General features: G+C 43.1%; 1 protein-coding gene across 2 annotated transcripts; it reads left to right on the forward strand.

The window, feature by feature from the left end:
• The first annotated feature begins 6492 nt into the window (after nt 1–6492).
• On the forward strand, nt 6493–19072 carry LOC144791168 (proto-oncogene Mas-like). 2 transcript variants are annotated; one of them, XM_078665848.1, is made up of 2 exons: nt 6493–6724; nt 13419–19072. In XM_078665848.1, the coding sequence occupies exon 2, from the start codon at nt 13441–13443 to the stop codon at nt 14440–14442; it is 1002 nt and encodes a 333-aa protein (XP_078521974.1). In that variant the 5' UTR covers nt 6493–6724; nt 13419–13440; the 3' UTR covers nt 14443–19072. The 2 variants fall into 2 exon arrangements, with proteins under 2 accessions (XP_078521974.1, XP_078522038.1); XM_078665912.1 differs by having other exon boundaries at nt 6539–6724; nt 13422–19072.
• Nucleotides 19073–19645: the final 573 nt, after the last annotated feature.

Genomic DNA, 19645 nt, shown 5'->3' on the forward strand with positions numbered 1-19645 from the left:
TTACACTTAATGATATTGCAGTGTCAAGATTACTAGTTGTGCGAATACAATTTATGCAAATTGCACAACTTTATTTGAGGACCTGATTACAATTGTGTGGCGGTGATGGGTACAAACTGTGGACCCGATTCCGAGTTACAGGCCTCGCGACGCACAAGATTTTGAGCCTGTTGGAACATCAGCCCAAAACTGTTACAAGCTATTAGATCGTTATATATGTAAACTTGGGTACGAGTTAAACTCTCGTGCGAATATGCTACAGAAAAAATCCTCACAGATCTCGGGTTAAAGCAGGGCTGTGTCCTTGCACCATTGCTCTTTAATCTTTACATAGCAGACCTGGGTAGTGCACTGCACGGAGCAACTTTAGCGAACCCTAGGATTGGGGGAATTAGGATCCAGTTGATGCAATACGCTGACGACCTGGTTCTCTTGGACCACACCAAAGTCGGCCTTCAAAAAACTTTAACAGCACTCTCAGAGTATAACACTAAAAAAAACTGGTTGCAAACCCAACGAAATCCAAGATAGTGATCTTTGGACGCCATCCGAAAAAGAAGCTTATGAAATGGAGTTTGGGACCATTAATACTGAACAGTTCAGTTCAGGCTCATATCCGTAACGCTGCTGATCTTCTTAACTTTTAAATTACTGCCTGTTTTAATTTAATTTTTGCACAGTACTCTGTTGGGGCTTGTGAGGGCTTTTTAAATAATGTTGAGGTGCACTTACTGTGCTACACCCTCCGGTCCGTCGCGGCTTGCCGTTTGAGCGGAGAGGGTGTATTGGGCATTCAATCACCCGGGGTTTCTCGCTGGGACGGCCCACGTCATAGTTGGTGTTGGTGGGCTGCCCAGCTGGGGAAATTGACGCACTTCCGGGTGGGGGGAGCATAAAGCACTCATGGAAAGGCGAGCGCGCAGCAGAGGCTCATATCGATAACGCTGCCGATCTTCTTAACTTTTAAATTACTGCCTGTTTTAATTACATTTTTGCACAGTACTCTGTTAGGGCTTGTGAGGGCTTTTTTAATAATATTGAGGTGCACTTACTTTGCTACACCCTCCGGTCCGCCGCGGCTTGCCGTTTGAGTGGAGAGGGTGTATTGGGCATTCAATCACCCGGGGTTTCTCGCTGGGACGGCCGCCGTCATAGTTGGTGGTGGTGGGCTGCCCAGCTGGGGAAATTAACGCACTTCCGGGTGGGGGGAGCATAAAGCACTCATGGAAAGGCGAGCGCGCATTGGACACGCGCAGCGGGCGTGTCGCCGGCGTGATGAAGGCGCGCCAAAGGCAAGCCCGTCTGCGCCCGTCCGCGGCTGGTCGCGGCCAAGGGCCACGGACTATGTCCATTTTTTATACTATTCGTCTGCTGAATTAAAATCCCTCAGGGTAACTGGGACCTTTACCCCGACAGTAAGAATATGTTAGATAGCCTGGGGATCTTGGGTTTGAGGGAGGCAGTTAACACTTACTTCATCAAACCACCCATTCAGGAGCCCCTTTGTGACCACAGTGTAGCTCTAAAACACCTCTCTAGCCCGGCCTGTTCGAGACAGGAGACTTTGTCTAATTGGTATTTAAACACCTGCTCGATGGTAAAACATCAACTCGAGATTTTTTATCTCCTTGACACTAACAAGCCTGACATACTCTTTTTATTCGAGACCTGGCTGACAGATGAGTCTAGCCCTGACATTCTGGCAGCTATCCCGGACAATTATTACATCCTCCAGTCTAACAGGCCAGATAATAGAGCCGGAGGGGGGGAGGGGGGGGGGGGGGTAGCAACAGTGATCTCAGTGAAGCATAAATTTACTTCTCTTGTCACAACTTCCATCCCACTAGTTGACTACCTTTTGTTTAAACTCATAGCTGATCATTTTTCTTTGGTCTGTGCCGTATTTTACAGGCCCCCTGTCTCTATGCCCACTTTTCTGCAGTCGTTGAGTGGGGCGATTGCTGAACTGGCCATAAATCATGCCAAAGTGCTGATTGATGGCGATTTTAATTACTGGCCGTACAATGTGCGGGAATGCCATCATTCAGCCGAATTTACTGACCTATTGACAGGCATGAACTATGTCCAGCACATCAAGGGTCCTACCCATATTAAGGGACACATCCTAGACCAGGTGTGGTCTGCCAATTTAGAGATAGCTGACCTGCGAATTTTTCCCTGTTCATGGTCGGACCATCATTTTATTACCTTCTCCCTTCCCAATATTTTTATCCCCAAAGTCTCCCCCTCAGGCCCTTTTATGGCCAGGAACTGGAGCCAAGTTGATACTAAAGAATTCATTACCTTATTAGTAGCATCTAAACCGTCGGATTTGATGTTATCTCCTCATATCCAGGCACAGAATATTAATGCCTGGCTTGATTCTGCCCGAGATATCATTGCGCCTTTGAAGACCATCAAGAATAAGAGACCCCATGATGCACAACAATGGTTTTCTGACAATCTGAAGGCAATGAAATTGGCCTTGCGGCAAACCGAACGGAAATGGCGACAGGATTATTGCCCTCATGAAAAGATCATCTTCATGACAGCACCTAAAGATTACAAAAGCGCCATTTTGAGGACTAAATCTAACTATTTCTCCTCTAAAGTCCTGGAGTCTACAAATAAGGCTAAGGACATCTTTACTATCGTAGATGAACTTGTTAAGCATGATCGTGTTATAGTAAAGCCTACTCCGTCTCAATCCTTTTGTGACTCCCTTAACACTTATTTTATTGAAAAAATTGTAAACTTTAAACTCAGTATCCCTCAGTCCTCGGCACCCTCAGATCCTTATGGCTCATACTCCAACTCTTGCCACTTAGATGAATTTCCTCTCATTACCCAAGAGGTTTTTTTCTCATTACTGAAGAAGGTGTCCTCTGGCTCCCCTACAGACAGTTGCCCCCCTCAGATTCTTCGGGAAGTCTTTCTTCAATGTCCAGAGCCCCCGATGTCACTTCTTAATAACTCCCTCATCAACGGCATTGTCCCTAATCTTCTCAAGAGCGCAGAAGTTGTACCTATTTTAAAGAAACTGGGTGCTGACCTGTCAATACCCAGCAACTTTCGCCCAATTTCATTGCTGCCATTTTTGGGGAAAGTCTTGGAAGCCCATGTGGCCAACTGTCTCAGCACTATTGTCGAGCAGTCACACACAAGGCTGGTTTTAGACCTGAACACTCCACGGAGTCTGGTATTTTAGCAGTCCTGGATGAATTAAGTAGAGGAGATGACCACAGCTCTATGCAAGCTCTGGTACTCCTGGACCTTTCGGCGGCATTCGACACGGTCGACCACCGACTGCTGGTCGACCGTGTCGAGAGCGCGGGTATTCAGGGCCTTCCACTGAAATGGGTCTCCTCCTTCCTTGGTGATCGATCTCAAGCAGTTCATCTAGCTGGCTTTCTCGCAGAGAAAAGGAAGTTGACGTGCGGGGTCCCTCAGGGCTCATCGCTCTCTCCCCTCCTTTTTAATTTGTATATCTGTCCTTTAATTTTGGCCCTTCAAAAAAGAGAGGTGGTCATATTTAATTACGCTGACGACCTACAGTTGGTGTTTAATGTTGACGCCTCCCCTTCATCTAGGGAATGCTTCCAGTCCACCATGCTGTTCATTAGCAATTGGATGAATGCGAACCATCTGAAGCTAAACCCCGATAAAACTGAGCTGATTCTCACTGGTGGCCCAGCGAATCCTTGGAATTCCAACTTCTGGCCGCACTCACTGGGCTGCCCTCCATCTCCTGTCAGCTCGGTCAAGAGCTTGGGAAGTGTGATTAGCAATGACCTTACGATGAAGGCACAGATAAGTACTGTGGTCTTGGCTTGTTTTTTTCATCTCCGGAGAATCTGCAAAATAAGCAGATACTTAAACACCGAGGCCAGGATTCTAGTTATACTGGCTCTGGTTATGTCGCGTATTGATTATGCTAACTCTTTATATACTGGCATTCCAGCGGCTTCAACTATTGCAGAACCAAGCCGCCAGGATTGTCTATGGCCAACCAAAATCTTGTCATGTAAAACCTCTGTTGAAAAAGCTACATTGGCTTCCAGTCACCCAACGCTGCCTTTTTTTAACTCGGCTGCACAATTTATAAAGCCCTCTCTGCCCACGGTCCGGCATTTATCTCTTCTAAAGTACGGCGCTATGTTCCGTCCTGTGACTTAGGGTCAGCAAATATGAATCTGCTGACTCCTTGTCCATACAAACGCAAAAAACAAGGAGGTTTAGGATTTTCATTTCTGGCTCCACAATTTAGGAACTCTCTTTCTGCTGAATTGCGACGGTGTACTTCTTACACCCAGTTTAGAAAGTCTCTTAAAACTTGGTTATTTGTCCAGGCCTATATTTGAAAGTTTATGTATTGACACGGTAACTGATTGACTCTGCTTAGCGCCAAGAAACCGCTGGTGAACGTGCGCTTTATAAATTATTTTCACATAACAACAGTACACAATCGTACAATTATCTCAGAGTCTGGTTCAGTGAAACTATCCGGTCACAGGCCCATCGCAACAAGCTCCAGCAGAAAGTAAAAATGGTTACCTACGCCATCTGCAAACCTAATGCCACTCTGGAAAGTCCAACAACTACGGCCATCCAACGAGTCTTGAAGGCAAAATTATTACCTTCCCTTAATTATGCGATACAGGCGTACCCAGGCAAATTTGCACAGGACCTTGAAAAGATCCACTGCGCAGCATACAAAAAGTTATTTTGTCTTCCAGCATGCACTAGGAACACTTTAATTCGATTGGAATTTAACCTTAATCAACAATCTTTGGAAGAATTGGCAAGTCTGGCAAAATATTTTTATTTAACCACTGTCATACCAGAGAATTCAATGGAGACTGTTATAAACAAAATATTTCAAAATCCGGGTAATCCATGGTCAACTGGTCTTGCCTCAGCCAAAGATCTTCTGAATCTAGCCATAGAGAACTGGGATCCTAATATAATTAAGTATACCCCTATTAAAACATCTATAAAAAAGCAAGTAAGAACATACTCTCGTAAACTGGACACCGAAACTGGACATCGAAGCTCTGACACTCAGAGGTTTCCATAAGACCCAAAGTTCTCTTCATACATCATATGGCCTTAAATTACATCTCACACAGCCGGTGGGGAGGCAAGCCTGACAAAGGATTTTTGCAGCCAGACTACACCCGCTCCCTTTAAAATATCTCTACCCTACTGTGAAAGTAAGACCAGTGATCACGGAGTGTCGTCTCTGCTACTATAAGCGTGAATCATTGGCTCACATCTTACTATGCTGTCCCGCCCTGTTGCTAGTCCGCCGAATCCATCTAAGGCCCACTCTCCTCCAACTGGGCACGCGGACAGCAAAGGAGGCTGTCCTTCAGTTATATGCACTGGAGACAGTGAAGCACATGGCCAATTTTGCTAAGTTCATCTACCACGCTCGTCAAGCCCTAATGGACAGGTCAACCTTGATACCACATGGAATCCACCCGGATGAAGGTTCCATGCAGTCTGGCTCCCATTGAAAGTTCGCCCAGCGGATTTAAAGGATTAACATTAATTGCATTTTAGAAAACAAAACACCAAACGGTGGTTTTAGGAACAAGATGTGAACATATATTATTATATTATTCAATTTTAACTATCTTTTTTACACTGATCGTTCTTTTGTATCGGTTTTTATTAATCACACAAATAAAGAGTCATTGTCATTGGCACAAGATTTTGTTCATTCTGAGTTGCACAAACTGTAAAATGTGCTATTTGCAGTCTTGATTTGCAAGAGAGCCTCCCTACTACAAACACCTGTGTAGGGCACAATCTTCCCCTCCCTTCCCTTCCCCGGGGCAGTGGCGTAGCTTGGATGCCACTGCCCCTGGTACAAGCAGGGGAAATGCCCCCACTGACTACTGTTGTGGTAGTAAAACAAAGCAAATATCAGAGTTCAATGGGCCCCCTAATGGTTCTGGGCCCTGGTGCAAGTGCACCTGCTGCACCACCGGTAGATGGGGAACAGGAGTAAAGTACAGCAATAAGCAGAGTACAATGGTCCCCATCCGGGTCTGGGCATTGGTGCCACTACACTTGCTGAACCAACGATAGAGGGGAAACCCTGAGTTCACATTAGAAATGGCGTACGGAGGACCCAGATGAGGGCCTCACTGGTAACATACTTATTGCTGCTAGTCATTGTCAACGATGCTGAGTAAGCATGGACCCAATGCCCAATGATGCTCTTTGAGCTGAGAGAGGCCACCGTTGGGACTGCAGCCAATAGCCTTTCAGGGTCAGCAACCCCTGTTCTTGTTTCCTGCAGTCCCGCGAGGCACCCTGTTCACCCAGACCCACTTCCTTGTTGCCCTTCAATGGCTGCGTGGTTTGGATGCCGGAGATTCAATGAGCAGCTTGTGAGTCATTGGAAATTTCCCAGGGTGCGAAATGTCACATTATTTCCTGGAAACTGGCGCTTCCCATTGTTCGGCCCTCTGAAGCCAGAGTATTAAAGAACAGGTCTGAGAATCGGGACAACAACCTTTGAGGGAACGGCTGGGCTGGAAGAGGGCGCCCTGCACTGGCTCTGCTTGGAGTAAAGTAGGAGAATCCTGCCTGCCTCTCCCCAGAGTGCCACCTCCATGAGCAGCAGTGTGGGCGCGTGACAGCATCACTCGACCCCGCAGAGCAGGACATCTGGTGTCCATCATACCCGTGGCTCCCACGCGCCAGACCCGAGGTATGAGGCGCAGCACAGGCTGCAGGCGGCGCTCCGGGGGTCAGGAGAGCAAGATCCCTGCGTGGCTGTTATTTTATTGCACCTGTTTTGTTGCTGGCCTTTCTGAGATACTTGTGTTTATTTGTTGTTGTGTGCGTTGGCTGTGTGTCAGTGAGCTGCACCTGTTTTGTTGCTGGCGTTTCTGAGAGACTTGTGTTGATTTGTGTGCGTTGGCTGTGTGTCAGTGAGCTGCACCTGTTTTGTTGCTAGCGCTTCTGAGAGACTTGTGTGGATTTGTGTTTGTGTACGTTGGCTGTGTGTCAGTGGGGTTACGGTGGTTACCACAATGTGATTCAATTAGTGTATATTTACGAAGTCAAGAGTTGCTTAGCAGCGCTCAAGTGTGTAGTTTTGTGCTATTGTGTTTGTGTCGTTATTTTGGGGGGCCAGTCACACGTCTGGTAGTTTGTCTGTCTGTTTGTGAGCCTAGTTGCCCCTGGTTTTTAGTGGGTCATTTTTTGTGCTATAGTTGGTAACTGTGTCAAAACATACGTTTCAGGTTGTGTTTGTATATTAGAAATGACAGACAGCGATGTACTCCACAAAGGGATTTAGTAGCACAGTGTGTTTTACGTAATATTACAAAATAATTACTGGTAGGACAGGTCGTGCAAGGTAGACGTGAGCTGCCAAACCAGAAACCAACTGGCTTGAGTCCAAGCGACATCTGCGTATCCCTTCCAGAGACCAGTCATGCATATGCTGGGCGTAAAAAAAACATCGTAGAGTTTCGCGAAGTGACAAAGTCTTTGACTTAGTCTGGACAGAACGCCCCTAATATCGACCCATGAATGTGAATGGGTTTGCCTTGGGAAACTCAGGAACTCCAAGGACCTTCACGAGTCATAGCAAATCACCCACCGCCTGAGGGGCACCTGAGTCATCTGGGGACTCAGGTCCCCTTCTCATCTTGTGCATTATTTTATTTTTGAAGCCCATATGAGAGAGCATACCTGAGAGGTATTCTGTATGTATTAACGTCCATGTTTCAAAGCCCCGCTGAGGAGGGCATGTCCTCTTGGACTGTCCATCTCTTTAAGAATCTGCCCCACAGGTGGTTCAGGATGTTGAATGGACCACATTTCCATTAGACAGGACCCTGGGGGAACAGACAAAGAGCAATGCGACCAGTGACTCAGGTACAGTGAGTGCTATTGTCACTTGAAACCCTGATAGTGGGATTTCTCCATAACATTGTTTCCTCTACAGGCCTAAAGTCTCAATCTATAGACCACCAGCTGCAGAAGCCATAAAAACGGAGGGGAGAAAAGTGACTGGAGAAGACAACTTTGGGTCACTGACAGTACCCAATAGGGATTCTCAGTTAAATGGCGAAGAACCATGGTCCAAGGTCAGAATGGGTAAAAAGGTGATAGCAGCGAGGAATCTCTCTGCCCTGCCTTCCAGAGAACCCTTGTCAGCAACAGAATGGGAGTGAAGGTCAAAAGAAGGTTAGAACATTTGCTCCCCATGGGGAAAGAGTACTGTACAAAAAACAGGAAGAAGGGATTACCTTCTGTTCCAAAGAGATCCATCCAGGGCCAGCTCCACATCCAGGAAGTATGATAAAGCTTGGTATTGATACAAATCCACAGAGAGCAGCACAGCCAGCAGAGACAACCCACTAACCCATTCGTCTTTCCTGTAGAATGGGTGAGTGGAGGTCCATACAAAAAAGACTGCCTGACCCAGGAGGCATGTGCCAAAAATAGAAGTGCATGGGACGATCTGTGGCGACCTCTAATCTTAGGACCGGGCTACACCTTGCTCGATCCACCCTTCCTAGGTTTTCAGCATTGCACCCTACCTCTTCCTGATTACATGAGTAGGAACAGGATCACCAAGTTCTAGCCCCTTCCCCTCAGTAAATGGAATGAGTTATGCCACCAAATGAGAGCCTCTGTTGCTTACCTGGAGATTGGAATAAGGGAGTTTACAGAAGCATTCTCCAGACCAGAGGGGACAGTGCAGGTTGATGCACACGTTGACCTCTGCAGCAATAGCTATTTCCATATGAACGCTTATTGCCATGTAATCAGAGATGGGCGGCTCCTGTGCAACAGGTTTGATCTGTTTGTGGAGATAAACACATTCCTCACATGTGCCCTAAACTGACCCTTTACCTTGCACCTGGGATAGACAAGGTTTCTCTCAGATGATAAAGAATATGTGTATCCAAATCAGCTGGCATATCTGCTGTAAATTTTGCAATGTCTTGAAGAGAGAGGAAGTAGACATTGGTCAGTTGTCTAGACATGGGGAGACTATGACATACATTTCTTGTAGGACCAAAGCAGTTGAATTAATACCTGTGTGAAAACAGGGGCCTGAGGGAAGAGCCACAAACTGGTGGTGGCATTGATGCCTGGAGACCCATGCGGGTACAATTGTGAATCTTGCACGAAAAGAAAATGAAGAGTCACCAATATTATCAGCAAATCGCCCCATGTGTAAAATTGATCTTATCAGGTCAGACATCCTGCATCCTTCCCCAAAGGCTGTTAGTGCTCTCTCTGCCCCTGAATTCTTATCAATTATAACTTTTTGACTCAAAGGACTAAACTAAAAAACGTCTGACCATTCCATTATCCTAACAAATGGGGACATTGAAACTGCTACCCTAAAGATTTTAGACATTTTGCTACACATGCTGAATGAAGTACACAACTGCTTCTTCAGGATCTCACTGATGTCTTTGGCACAATTAACTTGGAAAACATCTCACCATTCTGCAAACCCTCACTGGGTTGCCGTGTTTAATTTCAGTAGAGGATCAACTATAGAGCAAACACAAGGAGATGATGGATGCAGAGCTGAAACCTTTCAAGCACTCACACCAGTCACACATCTGGGTTGAATCCATCATCATTCTTTAGCTCACTTTGTCACCCCAGATCAGACACATATGAAAATCAGCCTTGACACTGTGCTTCATGGGAACAGTCCAGCCCAAACTGCCAAGCCATGTCTTCCCTGGACCGGAAACAAGCATCCTGGGACTGGTTCCGGGCTAACAGCCCTCATCAACCAGGCTAGTTTGAATCCAGTAGCAAAGTGAGCAAGGGACTCACGTCTGGGCATACCCTGCCAACTTAGGGCGAACAAAGCAAACACAAGGGGTTGGGTGTCTGAAAAGGTACAGCACTCCATCCAACATCTCCTTGTGTTTGCTTTGTTTGCCATAAGTTGGCAGGGTATGCCCAGATGTGGGTCCCTTGCTCACTTTGCCACTGGATTCAAGCTAGCCTGGCTGATGACGGGTGTTACCCAGAAACCGGTACCCTGATGCTTGTTTCTGGTCCAGTGAAGACATGGCTTTGCAGTTCGGGCTGGACTGTTCTCATGAGGCACAGGGTCAAGACTGATTTGCATAAAGCTATGTCTGAACTGAGGTGGCAAAGTGAGCTAAAGAATGATGATGGATTCAAACCAGATGTGTGACGGGGGTGAGTGTCTGAAAAGTTTCAGCACTCCGTCCATTATCTCCTTGTGTTTGCGAGGATCAACTATAGCCATGCCAATGCAAGACAAATTCAAAAGTAAAGACAGCCCAAATAGCTCAATCATTTAGTGAGACAAGAGGTGTCTTACAGGCAACATGGGCCACCTATAAAACAATCATCTCACCTATTACCGAAGGTAAATAATGTTAATGGTTTCTGCTGTATGGCTATGAGCAGTGATGATATCTGCTTTCTTGGCAAATGACAGCCCTCCTTTATAGAGCGCAGCGTAACACATTCTCAGATATTGGGAAGAAAAAACATTTACTCCCACAATATCATAACACAATTACATTTATGACCAGTTATGGCATAGCACTATGGAGCACATGTGTCAACCTAAATACCAATCGCAAACGGGTCGATTCGCAGAATCGGCCCCTTTTCGACCATATTTAGGCAATTGAGATGCATCAACTCAAAACCCATTCGCAATATAGATGATCGCAAATTTAGCAATTACCTACATTCCGAATACTTTAGGGAATCACAAATTGCGATTCCCTATTTGGGATGCATCAAAACCTTTCCTGAATGCGACTTCGCATTTAGGAAATGCTAATTACCATCAACTGCAAGTAGATGGTAATTTGCAAAAACTATGAAAAATGAACAAAAGTGAATTTTTTTAAAAGTGCTATGTGGTGCATATGTATGCGCCACATGAGCATACATGCCAAATTTGGGGGTGCATCAGGGTGGCCTTTAAGGTCCCCTAGAACTCTCCAAATTGCATTAGCAATTTGTGAGGACCTATTTGGTACTCGCAAATTGTGAATGGCTTCCCATTCATTCCTATGGGCCTATAGGAATGAATGGGAAGGCATTCCTTAATTAGGAATCGCAATTTGCAATTCGCAATTAAGGAATGTGTAGGAATCGCAAGTATTTTTGCAAAACCTACATGCATAGGCAATTGCGATTCCTTAATAGCGATTATTATGGAACCGCGATTAAGGAATCGCAATTGCCTAGCTTGATGCATGTGCCCCTATGTGCCTAAAGCAAATTAAGTTACAGTGCAATAGCTATAAATACTTCTCATGTTTTAGTATCTAGTGATCAATTCAAGTCTTAAAATAGTTACATGTAAATAGGGACCACACTGGAATTAAGGGCATGGCAAACAAGCATCATCAGGAAGAGGCTTGTGTGAGAGGCATCAGGCCATATTAAGGGGTCAAACAATCAGAACATCCTAAAACAAAATAAAAGCTGTTTGAATACTTTCAGTATTGATAGAATGTCTAACAAACTAACATGATTTTTCCTGGAAAAGAGGAAGAGTTTTTTAAATGTCTATATAGATCGTCTTCAGTGATAAACAAAGTGACTTATGTGTTTAAACTGGGTTAGGATGATGTAATGGCCTAAATGACTATCAAAATTAGGGATAATTACATGTAAAACGTTTATGACAGACTAGAGAATACATCTAGAGAGTTTTGAAATCCAATTTTAAATTGGGGCAACATATTCATTTGTGTTCTAGGATTGTGGATGAACAAAATAGGTATAAAGAGATGTATACTCAAGAGGACAGTAGGGATGGTATGTGAACGCAATTGAATTAAGTATGATCATCTCATCAGTCTCTTGAGGAAATCAGTGATTTTTAGTAGTCCTACTGAGTTTTTTTATTGGACACAAATAGATTTTTCAGCTTGTCTTCGTAACAGCTAGGGCTAGTCCATCATCACTGAGGGATGCTATACTGCTCAGAGGCTGTATTTGGGTGGGCAAGAGTGAGGCAAAGTGGACCTGAGAGGAAAGGACCAATGAACATGTGAACATTTTGGAGGGAAGGCCCTCATCTTCTGCCACCAACAATTTAACTTATTAATTTGCCAACGCACATGCCAAGCAGCTTCATTCTGTCACTGATTCTCCCAAGTCACAGAGCTCTCTTTCCATCTCTGCCTATGCTGCGGGCAAATTATTACTCCGATGGATTTCATACTCAGGGTTCCAATGAGCAATAGGTAATCCCACACTAAGTAGGCTTTAGCAGGTCAACTGACTCTGTATGCCTCACCTTTCAATACCACCACAATGCCTCTATGATGTGAGAAAATGATTTGGGAAATGGTTTCTTAGGGACTGCGACATGCAGGTGTCTGGCATTTGCTATGTATTTTCTTTCTTATGAATCCTTAAAGGCCACTTCGCAGCAATAGATGTAAGCACAACCCCTCAGAAAATGTCAGACACTGAAGACTCTGAATTTCCCTTGTCAGAACTAGAAAAGAGGGCAAAGGGGCCGATTTACAGAACTAACTTAAGACAAAACCCTAAACTTACTACTTTTGGTATTCACAGAAGGCATTTAGTAGTAGTAAAGTTAGGATTTTGTCTTAAGTCTGTCTTAAGTCTGTCTTAAGTCTGTCCTAAGTTTGTCTTAAGTCTGTCTTAAGTTTGTCTTAAGTCTGTCTTAAGTCTGTCTTAAGTCTGTCTTAAGTCTGTCCTAAGTTTGTCTTAAGTCTGTCTTAATTCTGTCTCAAGTCTGTCCTACTACATTTGGTATTCCCAGAAGGCATTTAGTAGTAGTAAAGTTAGGATTTTGTCTTAAGTATGACTTAAGACAGTCTTAAGACAAACTTAAGACAAATTTAGGACAGACTTAGGACAGACTTAGGACAGACTTAGGACAGACTTAAGACAGACTTAAGACAAAATCCTAACTTTACCACTACTAAATGCCTTCTGTGAATACCAAAAGTAGTACGTTTAGGATTTTGTCTTAAGTTAGTTCTGTGAATCGGGCCCTTCATTATTATAAGGTTGTCACGTGTTTAATTCTTTAAACAGTTTCGGTATGTATCATTCTATATTATCTGCTAAAATGTATTTTTCCAGTGTCAAGTTTTGAATTAATAGTGACCCAATTACTATTTGTTTTTTTTACATCATATCTATCATAGCTAGTTAACAACCTTTCCTAAATCATCCGGATAGAGACATTTACACTGTACTGTAGGATGCTACAGGGATCAAGGATCATATTCCATGGATCTGTATAAACTGACCATCTATAGCAGGATGGAACTTGATGTATATATCTGCCACTTAATATACTTCTATTAACTCAGTATTCAAAACTGCTATTAAAAAGCAAAGCCTTGGAACTAAACATATGTTCTCTCTTCCACCAGCAGTCCTTCTGGAGGCATCACCATGGCAGGAATAGGAAACCTGACCCTCAATTATACAGATCTTGAGGAGCTTAATCAGACGGCGCTGGACAATTCCACAACCAGTTTTATAATTGCGGCTAGTTTCATTCTGCTCATCTCTCTTTTTGGGATAATTGGGAACAGTGTGGTCTTCTGGTACTTGAGCTTCAAAATTAAGAGCACCAGCAGTACAATCTACATCATCAACCTTGCAGTTGCTGACCTTATCTATCTCATCTTTGTCTCCATTGTGATGTGCATTACAATTTCTCTTTTTGTGAAGCAAGAAGGTATAACCAACCCATTGCAAGTTTTCTTTGCATTGGAGATTATAATGGGATTGGCAAACTATGCAGATATGTTTATCAGACTAGCCATTAGCTTGGAGAGGTGTATAGTAGTTCATTATCCCATCAGATGCAGTTACAAAAGACAGAAGGTACGATCCACCCTTGTATGTGTCTTGATTTGGGGGGTTTCTATCCTGGTGACTCTGGTGGACAACCTGGGATGCCCTCCTGAGCTTTTTGGCATAATAGCAGAGAGGTGTACTGCTGTTCAGATATTTCTATCAGTCCTGGTCTTGTTGGTGAGTATCCCCATTATGCTTATATCTAGCTTGATCCTGCTCCTTAGCACCCGGAGGACCTCAATGAAAAGCCAGTCATCTAGGCTGATCATCATCATTGTGGCAACAATCTTTGTCTTCCTCCTTTCTGTGGCACCAATGAGGGTGTTATGGCTTTCACTTTACCTACAGTTGCTCCCATCAAGTTTTTTTGCTGGTGCTTTCTTCTTCACAGTGTACCTTGTTATCTCCATCAACAGCAGTGTCAATCCCTTTATCTACTACCTGGTGGGCAGACACAACATGAAAGGCATTAAAAAATGCCTTGAGACAGCCCTGAAGAAGGCTTTTAGAGACGAAGAAGGTGATGATCAAGGAGAGGAAGCATCAAAAGATCATGAAATGGAAAATACTACATATTCTGAAATTAGCTAAACCTCATTTTCAAATCATGATGATCGATGGACAGAAAAGAATAGAGCAAGGACCTATATCCGGCACTATTTTAAACTGGCAGACTAGAGCTGTGCTTCTGAATTTCCATTTTACTATTGCACCATGGTTCAAGCTTCTGATGTTGTGATGAAGTATGGAAAGTTCAATAGGCTCTGTTCTTGGTGGAGCCTTCCATTGTGGCATATTTGACGGATCAATGTTGCAGCACTGTCAGAAATACTGCGTTTGGTAGGTCCAGGGCAATCTGAACTGAAAATTATATTGCCTGCACATGAGTGAATGGGGGGAAGGGATACAAAATCAAAAACATTATTTGTTATTGTAAGCAAGCTTGATGGAACACCATAGTGGTGGAAATCGAAGAAAGTATGGGGCATATTACCAAGCAATATCGATAAATATCGCTATTACTTGGTTAGAGACAAAAATGTACCGCTGAGCTGCGGCGATTTTTATCGCATATAAACCTTGGTATTACCAAGGTTTATCACAAATGCGATAAAAAACGGCCGCAATGCATGAATATCGCTGAAAAGTCAGTGATATTCATGCATTACCGAGCTAATGCTCTTAGCCATGTTATCCACCTCCCATTGGATAACATGGCTAAGAACTGATCAGGGCAGGTATTAGCTTTTGGAGATATTCGCGCTTAGCGGGAATATCTCCAAAAGTTGGTAATAGGAGATAGCGATGTTAGCGACTGTTTCCAGTCGCTAACATCTTGGCACGCCCACTTTGCATGTCATTAGTGATAAATATCACTGACATGCAAAGTGGGGCCCAAGATGGTTGCTATCTCCTACTAGCTGTCGCTAACTGGTGTTAGCGACAGCTAGGTAATAGGGAGATAATTTTATCTCCGCTTTCTTGGCTTTTAAAGCCAAAAAAGCGGAGATAAACCCCCTTGATAATATGCCCCTATGTCTCTACTTACAACTAATGTGTGATGTGCCCTGATCAGGGTAAAACTTCTCTTCTATTGATTAAAGCATATCTATTGAGCTACCAGTGGAAGACAGCACATATCGTGACATCTACTAGGATAACAAGGAAAACATGGTTTCAGGCATACGTGAGAAGGCTGCTCCTGCAACCTTTAAACCTGTGGGTGAACCTGTCAAAATAATCCTTGTGATTGGAGGGAAACCCTGCCTTTAAATGTTAATTAGGTTACACAAACGTGGGCCTTGTAGGCCTCGATGTAGCATTCCTATAATTTAAAAGCGGAACATGCAAGAATCTCATGTTGTCTTGTTCCTACAGTGACTAATCGCTAAATGCTATAATCACTATACAGGGCTGTAGTTGATCCTATGAGGAGAATATAATAGGCACTATTAAAGTACTATTTTTGTTCACTCTGATTCGGGATAAGATGCAGAAATATTTCAAAAACAGTTTTAATATTTATTAAAAATCCAATTAAATGGTGAAAAGGTGAGGAAGTAGTAGCCAAGGTTTTGATAACCTAGCATTAATCCTGACCACATTTGAGCCGGCTAATAATCTATTGACTTAGACCATAGGACTTCTCGACCCACTAACTCAATTTAAATAAAGTAGAACACATCCCATTGCAGCACTGAGCCACTTGCATCAGCACTCAGGTGTAGTGACTGACTTAAGAAGGTACCAAATGTCCATGAAAATCCATTCTGGATGACTTCGCCTAATGCTAGTCACCCTCTTATTTGGGGGGATACTAGGGGCTAATTTATGTAACATGCAACTCCACCCTGTGCCCAAATGCCTACCTCCTACCACTATATATGAGCCTGCATGTGTTAGTACGGTTTCTATAAATGATCCGACTCCATGCTGGTGCACCATGCTTGGGTAGGCACTCTCAGGTCCTGCTAGTCCAGGAGATGTTCTTCGGCTACCAAAAGGTAAAATTATCATGTTATCAATAGTTACCTGGAACATAGCTGGTTTGAGGAATAAACTGCTGCAAGAAGACTGGGGGGCTTTTATCGTCAAATGAGATTTTATTATGTCCCAGGAAACTTGGGGTCTAGCACCAATTCACAAAGTTGGCTTTAAGACCTTTTTTGTACCAGGTGTAAGTTCACAAGCCAGGTAGACCCTTGGGGTGATTAATAATATGGGTCAACATTGTATTAGGCTTCCGGGTGAAACAGCTAAATATAAACTTGCCAGATATTCTTGCTCTGGAACTCTTATCTTGGAACGGGAGAAAACTCCTTTGTACAATGTCTATAACAGAAGCTGCCCAAAGTCAAATGAGTCCACAGCTTTGCTGGTACTACTAGTTGTTGTCGTGGGAAGAGATTCTAACATTAAATTTGATCCATTAGAACTTCTGTGGGGCATTGCGTATGAAGAATACTAAGCCAAAGCCATTCCCCAAAATCAAGGGCCTTGCGTAAAATCAATGATGAAAGTGGTTCTGCAGATAATAGACCTTTTATTATGCTGTCATATCAGAGCATGTAATGGTAAAAAAAACTCTGATCTATCATTAAAGCCCACTTTCAAAATGGGAAATTACTTAAGTAACATCAACTAGGTATTTTCAGATATGTACTCTTGGCCAAATCTTAATGATATGGAAGTGCTAGATTGATACGAAAGCAATCACCTTCCTGTATTACTTACCCTTCAAGGTAGGCCTGACGCCCCAGGTCAGCAAAGTACAAAAAAGGTAGCTACCGACAGGAGAAATGTTAAATGGAGAGTGATAGCTTTAAATGACGTGACTTATGCACAACTTTATCATAATCTGGGTGTAACTATGTCAGAAATTGTTGAGCAAACGTTTTCCCCTCACCTCATCATGGATTCATATAACAAGTGCTTTGTGGTTTTTAGAAACCGTATTTTTTACTAACTCTCTCCCTAGGTGGATCTCAAAACCTGATACACAGTCTACTTGGTATGATAAAACCTGTAGAATATCTAAGTCTAATTTGATTAAAGCCATTAAAAGCAATGTTGCTAGGGATCTCAAGATAGCTGGGGAAAAATATAAGGAGGCCCGGAAACAGGACCAAATTACATGGGGTACAAACCTTTGGGGAGAAATAATGGGCACAGTTCATGACAGAAATCAAACAGCTTTTTGGCATTTGATTAGCTATGGCAGTGAATCATATAAGATGAGACCTGATAGTAATATTCTACCAAAAGAGTGGACAAGCCACTTTCAATCCTTATATGGTGGAGGTGACAGGGTTTCCCGACACCCCTGTCCTTCAAGATGAAGTAGTATTGATACTTGACAAAGGCGCCAAAAACCCCACTGAGAAGATATATTAACAAGGGAGTCTAATGGTAATTCTGTTTCTTCACTTTAACGGAAACACACTGTGCGATCAATGCCCAGAAATTAGGTAAGACACCCAGGCCAGATGAGATTCCTGTGGAATTATTTAAAGCAGAACTTGATATTTGGACACCATTCCTAAATGGTATTTTTAAAGCCATAATTGGCAGGTACCCAAATATCTGCTACCTGGAAAGATAGTTCCAATTTTTAAAAGGGCTCTAGATCTGGCCCAGCAAGTTATCGCCCGATCAGTCTAATTGATATAGATCAAAAAATATTCTGCAGGCACATACTGAACCACTTACTAACATGAATTGAGCATAACAATAGCCTCTCCCAGTTCCAAGCAGGGTATTCTGATTGAAGACAATTACCGTGGATCAGGTTTTTAGACTTCAAATGTTAAGGTGGAAAATAGTGGATATTAACCAAGGAAGCCTTTACGTCGCATTTGTTGACCTAAGTGCAGTCTTTGATATGGTACCTAGAAGTAAACTTTGGAATTCCCTGAGAAGTATAGGGATACCACTTCCTCTATTAGATATAATTGTGCGGCTCCACACTGAAAAATATGCACAAAATGCATGGCCATTTACCTCCATAGGCATTTTTGAGGGATTCTTAGTTTGGAGGGAGTTAATTTAGAAAGAGTATATGGGTACATTATCAACCGGATTTCTAGATTTTAAGCCAGCCCCAAGATTTGAGTCTTTTCTTATTGAAATAGACCCCCCTTTTACAAGGTCTTTATATATGAGGTTTAGGTTGGGGACCTTATTACGTAACACAGTAACTTGCAATTGGACGGGTTCCAATATAGGTAGCAAGGTCTATGAAGCATGTAAGAACGCAGAAGAGACTGAGTTTCATCATTTATTCTTCTGTCCCACTTACCTCAGGCAACGCAAATGATGGATAGTGCCTCTTTGTAGAAATTTGGGCATTTGCCAATATAAAGTAGCACTTAGAATATGCAGGTCAGATACTGCATCGAACATTGTTTTTTCTGTTGCAAAACACCTAGAATGTATTTGGCCTGTTCATCAAAAATCATTTCCATGCTGCAACACTCTGATCGCAAGGTCTTAAAGGCTACATAGATGAGATTTCAAGAGAAGAATAACCAAACTTGTTTACAGAAGGCCTCATGTAGCACCGGGAAATTATATCTCATCTGGCATTTTACTGTAATTATATAATGAGTTATGTTTTATAGGATTTTAATATTGAGTTCAATTGTTATTTTTATGATTGATTTTACTGTATTTATTGTATTGCTTCTAAGATCTTTGATTGAAATAAAGTGTTTATAATTTATTGGTGAATATAAATTTTAAAAAGTTACACTTTGCCTGTCTGAAGCCTCAGAAGACTAATTAGCATTAGCCAGCATGCATCTGCACCCCTATCAGCATTTCCCCATGATGAGGTTGGAAAACTACTTACAGAGCAGAGATTATGGCTTAGGCCTTTTGGCAGAATACCTGGATGTAAGGTGTCACTCGTCCCAGCGCCGGAGGGCAGTTGGGAAGGGCAGTTGGGGGGCACTTGGGTGAGACCTGCCCATTCAGAGTTAACTGTGAATTAGGACTTGGGAAATATGGAAGATTTGATCCCAAGGTCTTGCCTTCATGTGATGTCCTGAGGTCTTGTGAGCCATAGCAGATACCAAAAACTGCTTTTGTGGGACTTAAAATCTTTGAGATTTCCAATACCTCTAGAGCTTCACAGGGATATTGTAGCAAAGATAGCCAATTTAGAGGAGAGGACTTCATCAGATACATCTTGAGACTTGCCTCTCTAAAGGATTTTGAGACCCAAAAAAGAGACTAACTCTGAAGGTACAAATCTTGAGAGGGCAATGGCACGAACAGTATCTGACCAAAAAGA

This window comes from Lissotriton helveticus, chromosome 1_1 (genome assembly GCF_964261635.1).
Source record: "Lissotriton helveticus chromosome 1_1, aLisHel1.1, whole genome shotgun sequence".
Lineage (NCBI taxonomy): Eukaryota > Metazoa > Chordata > Amphibia > Caudata > Salamandridae > Lissotriton > Lissotriton helveticus.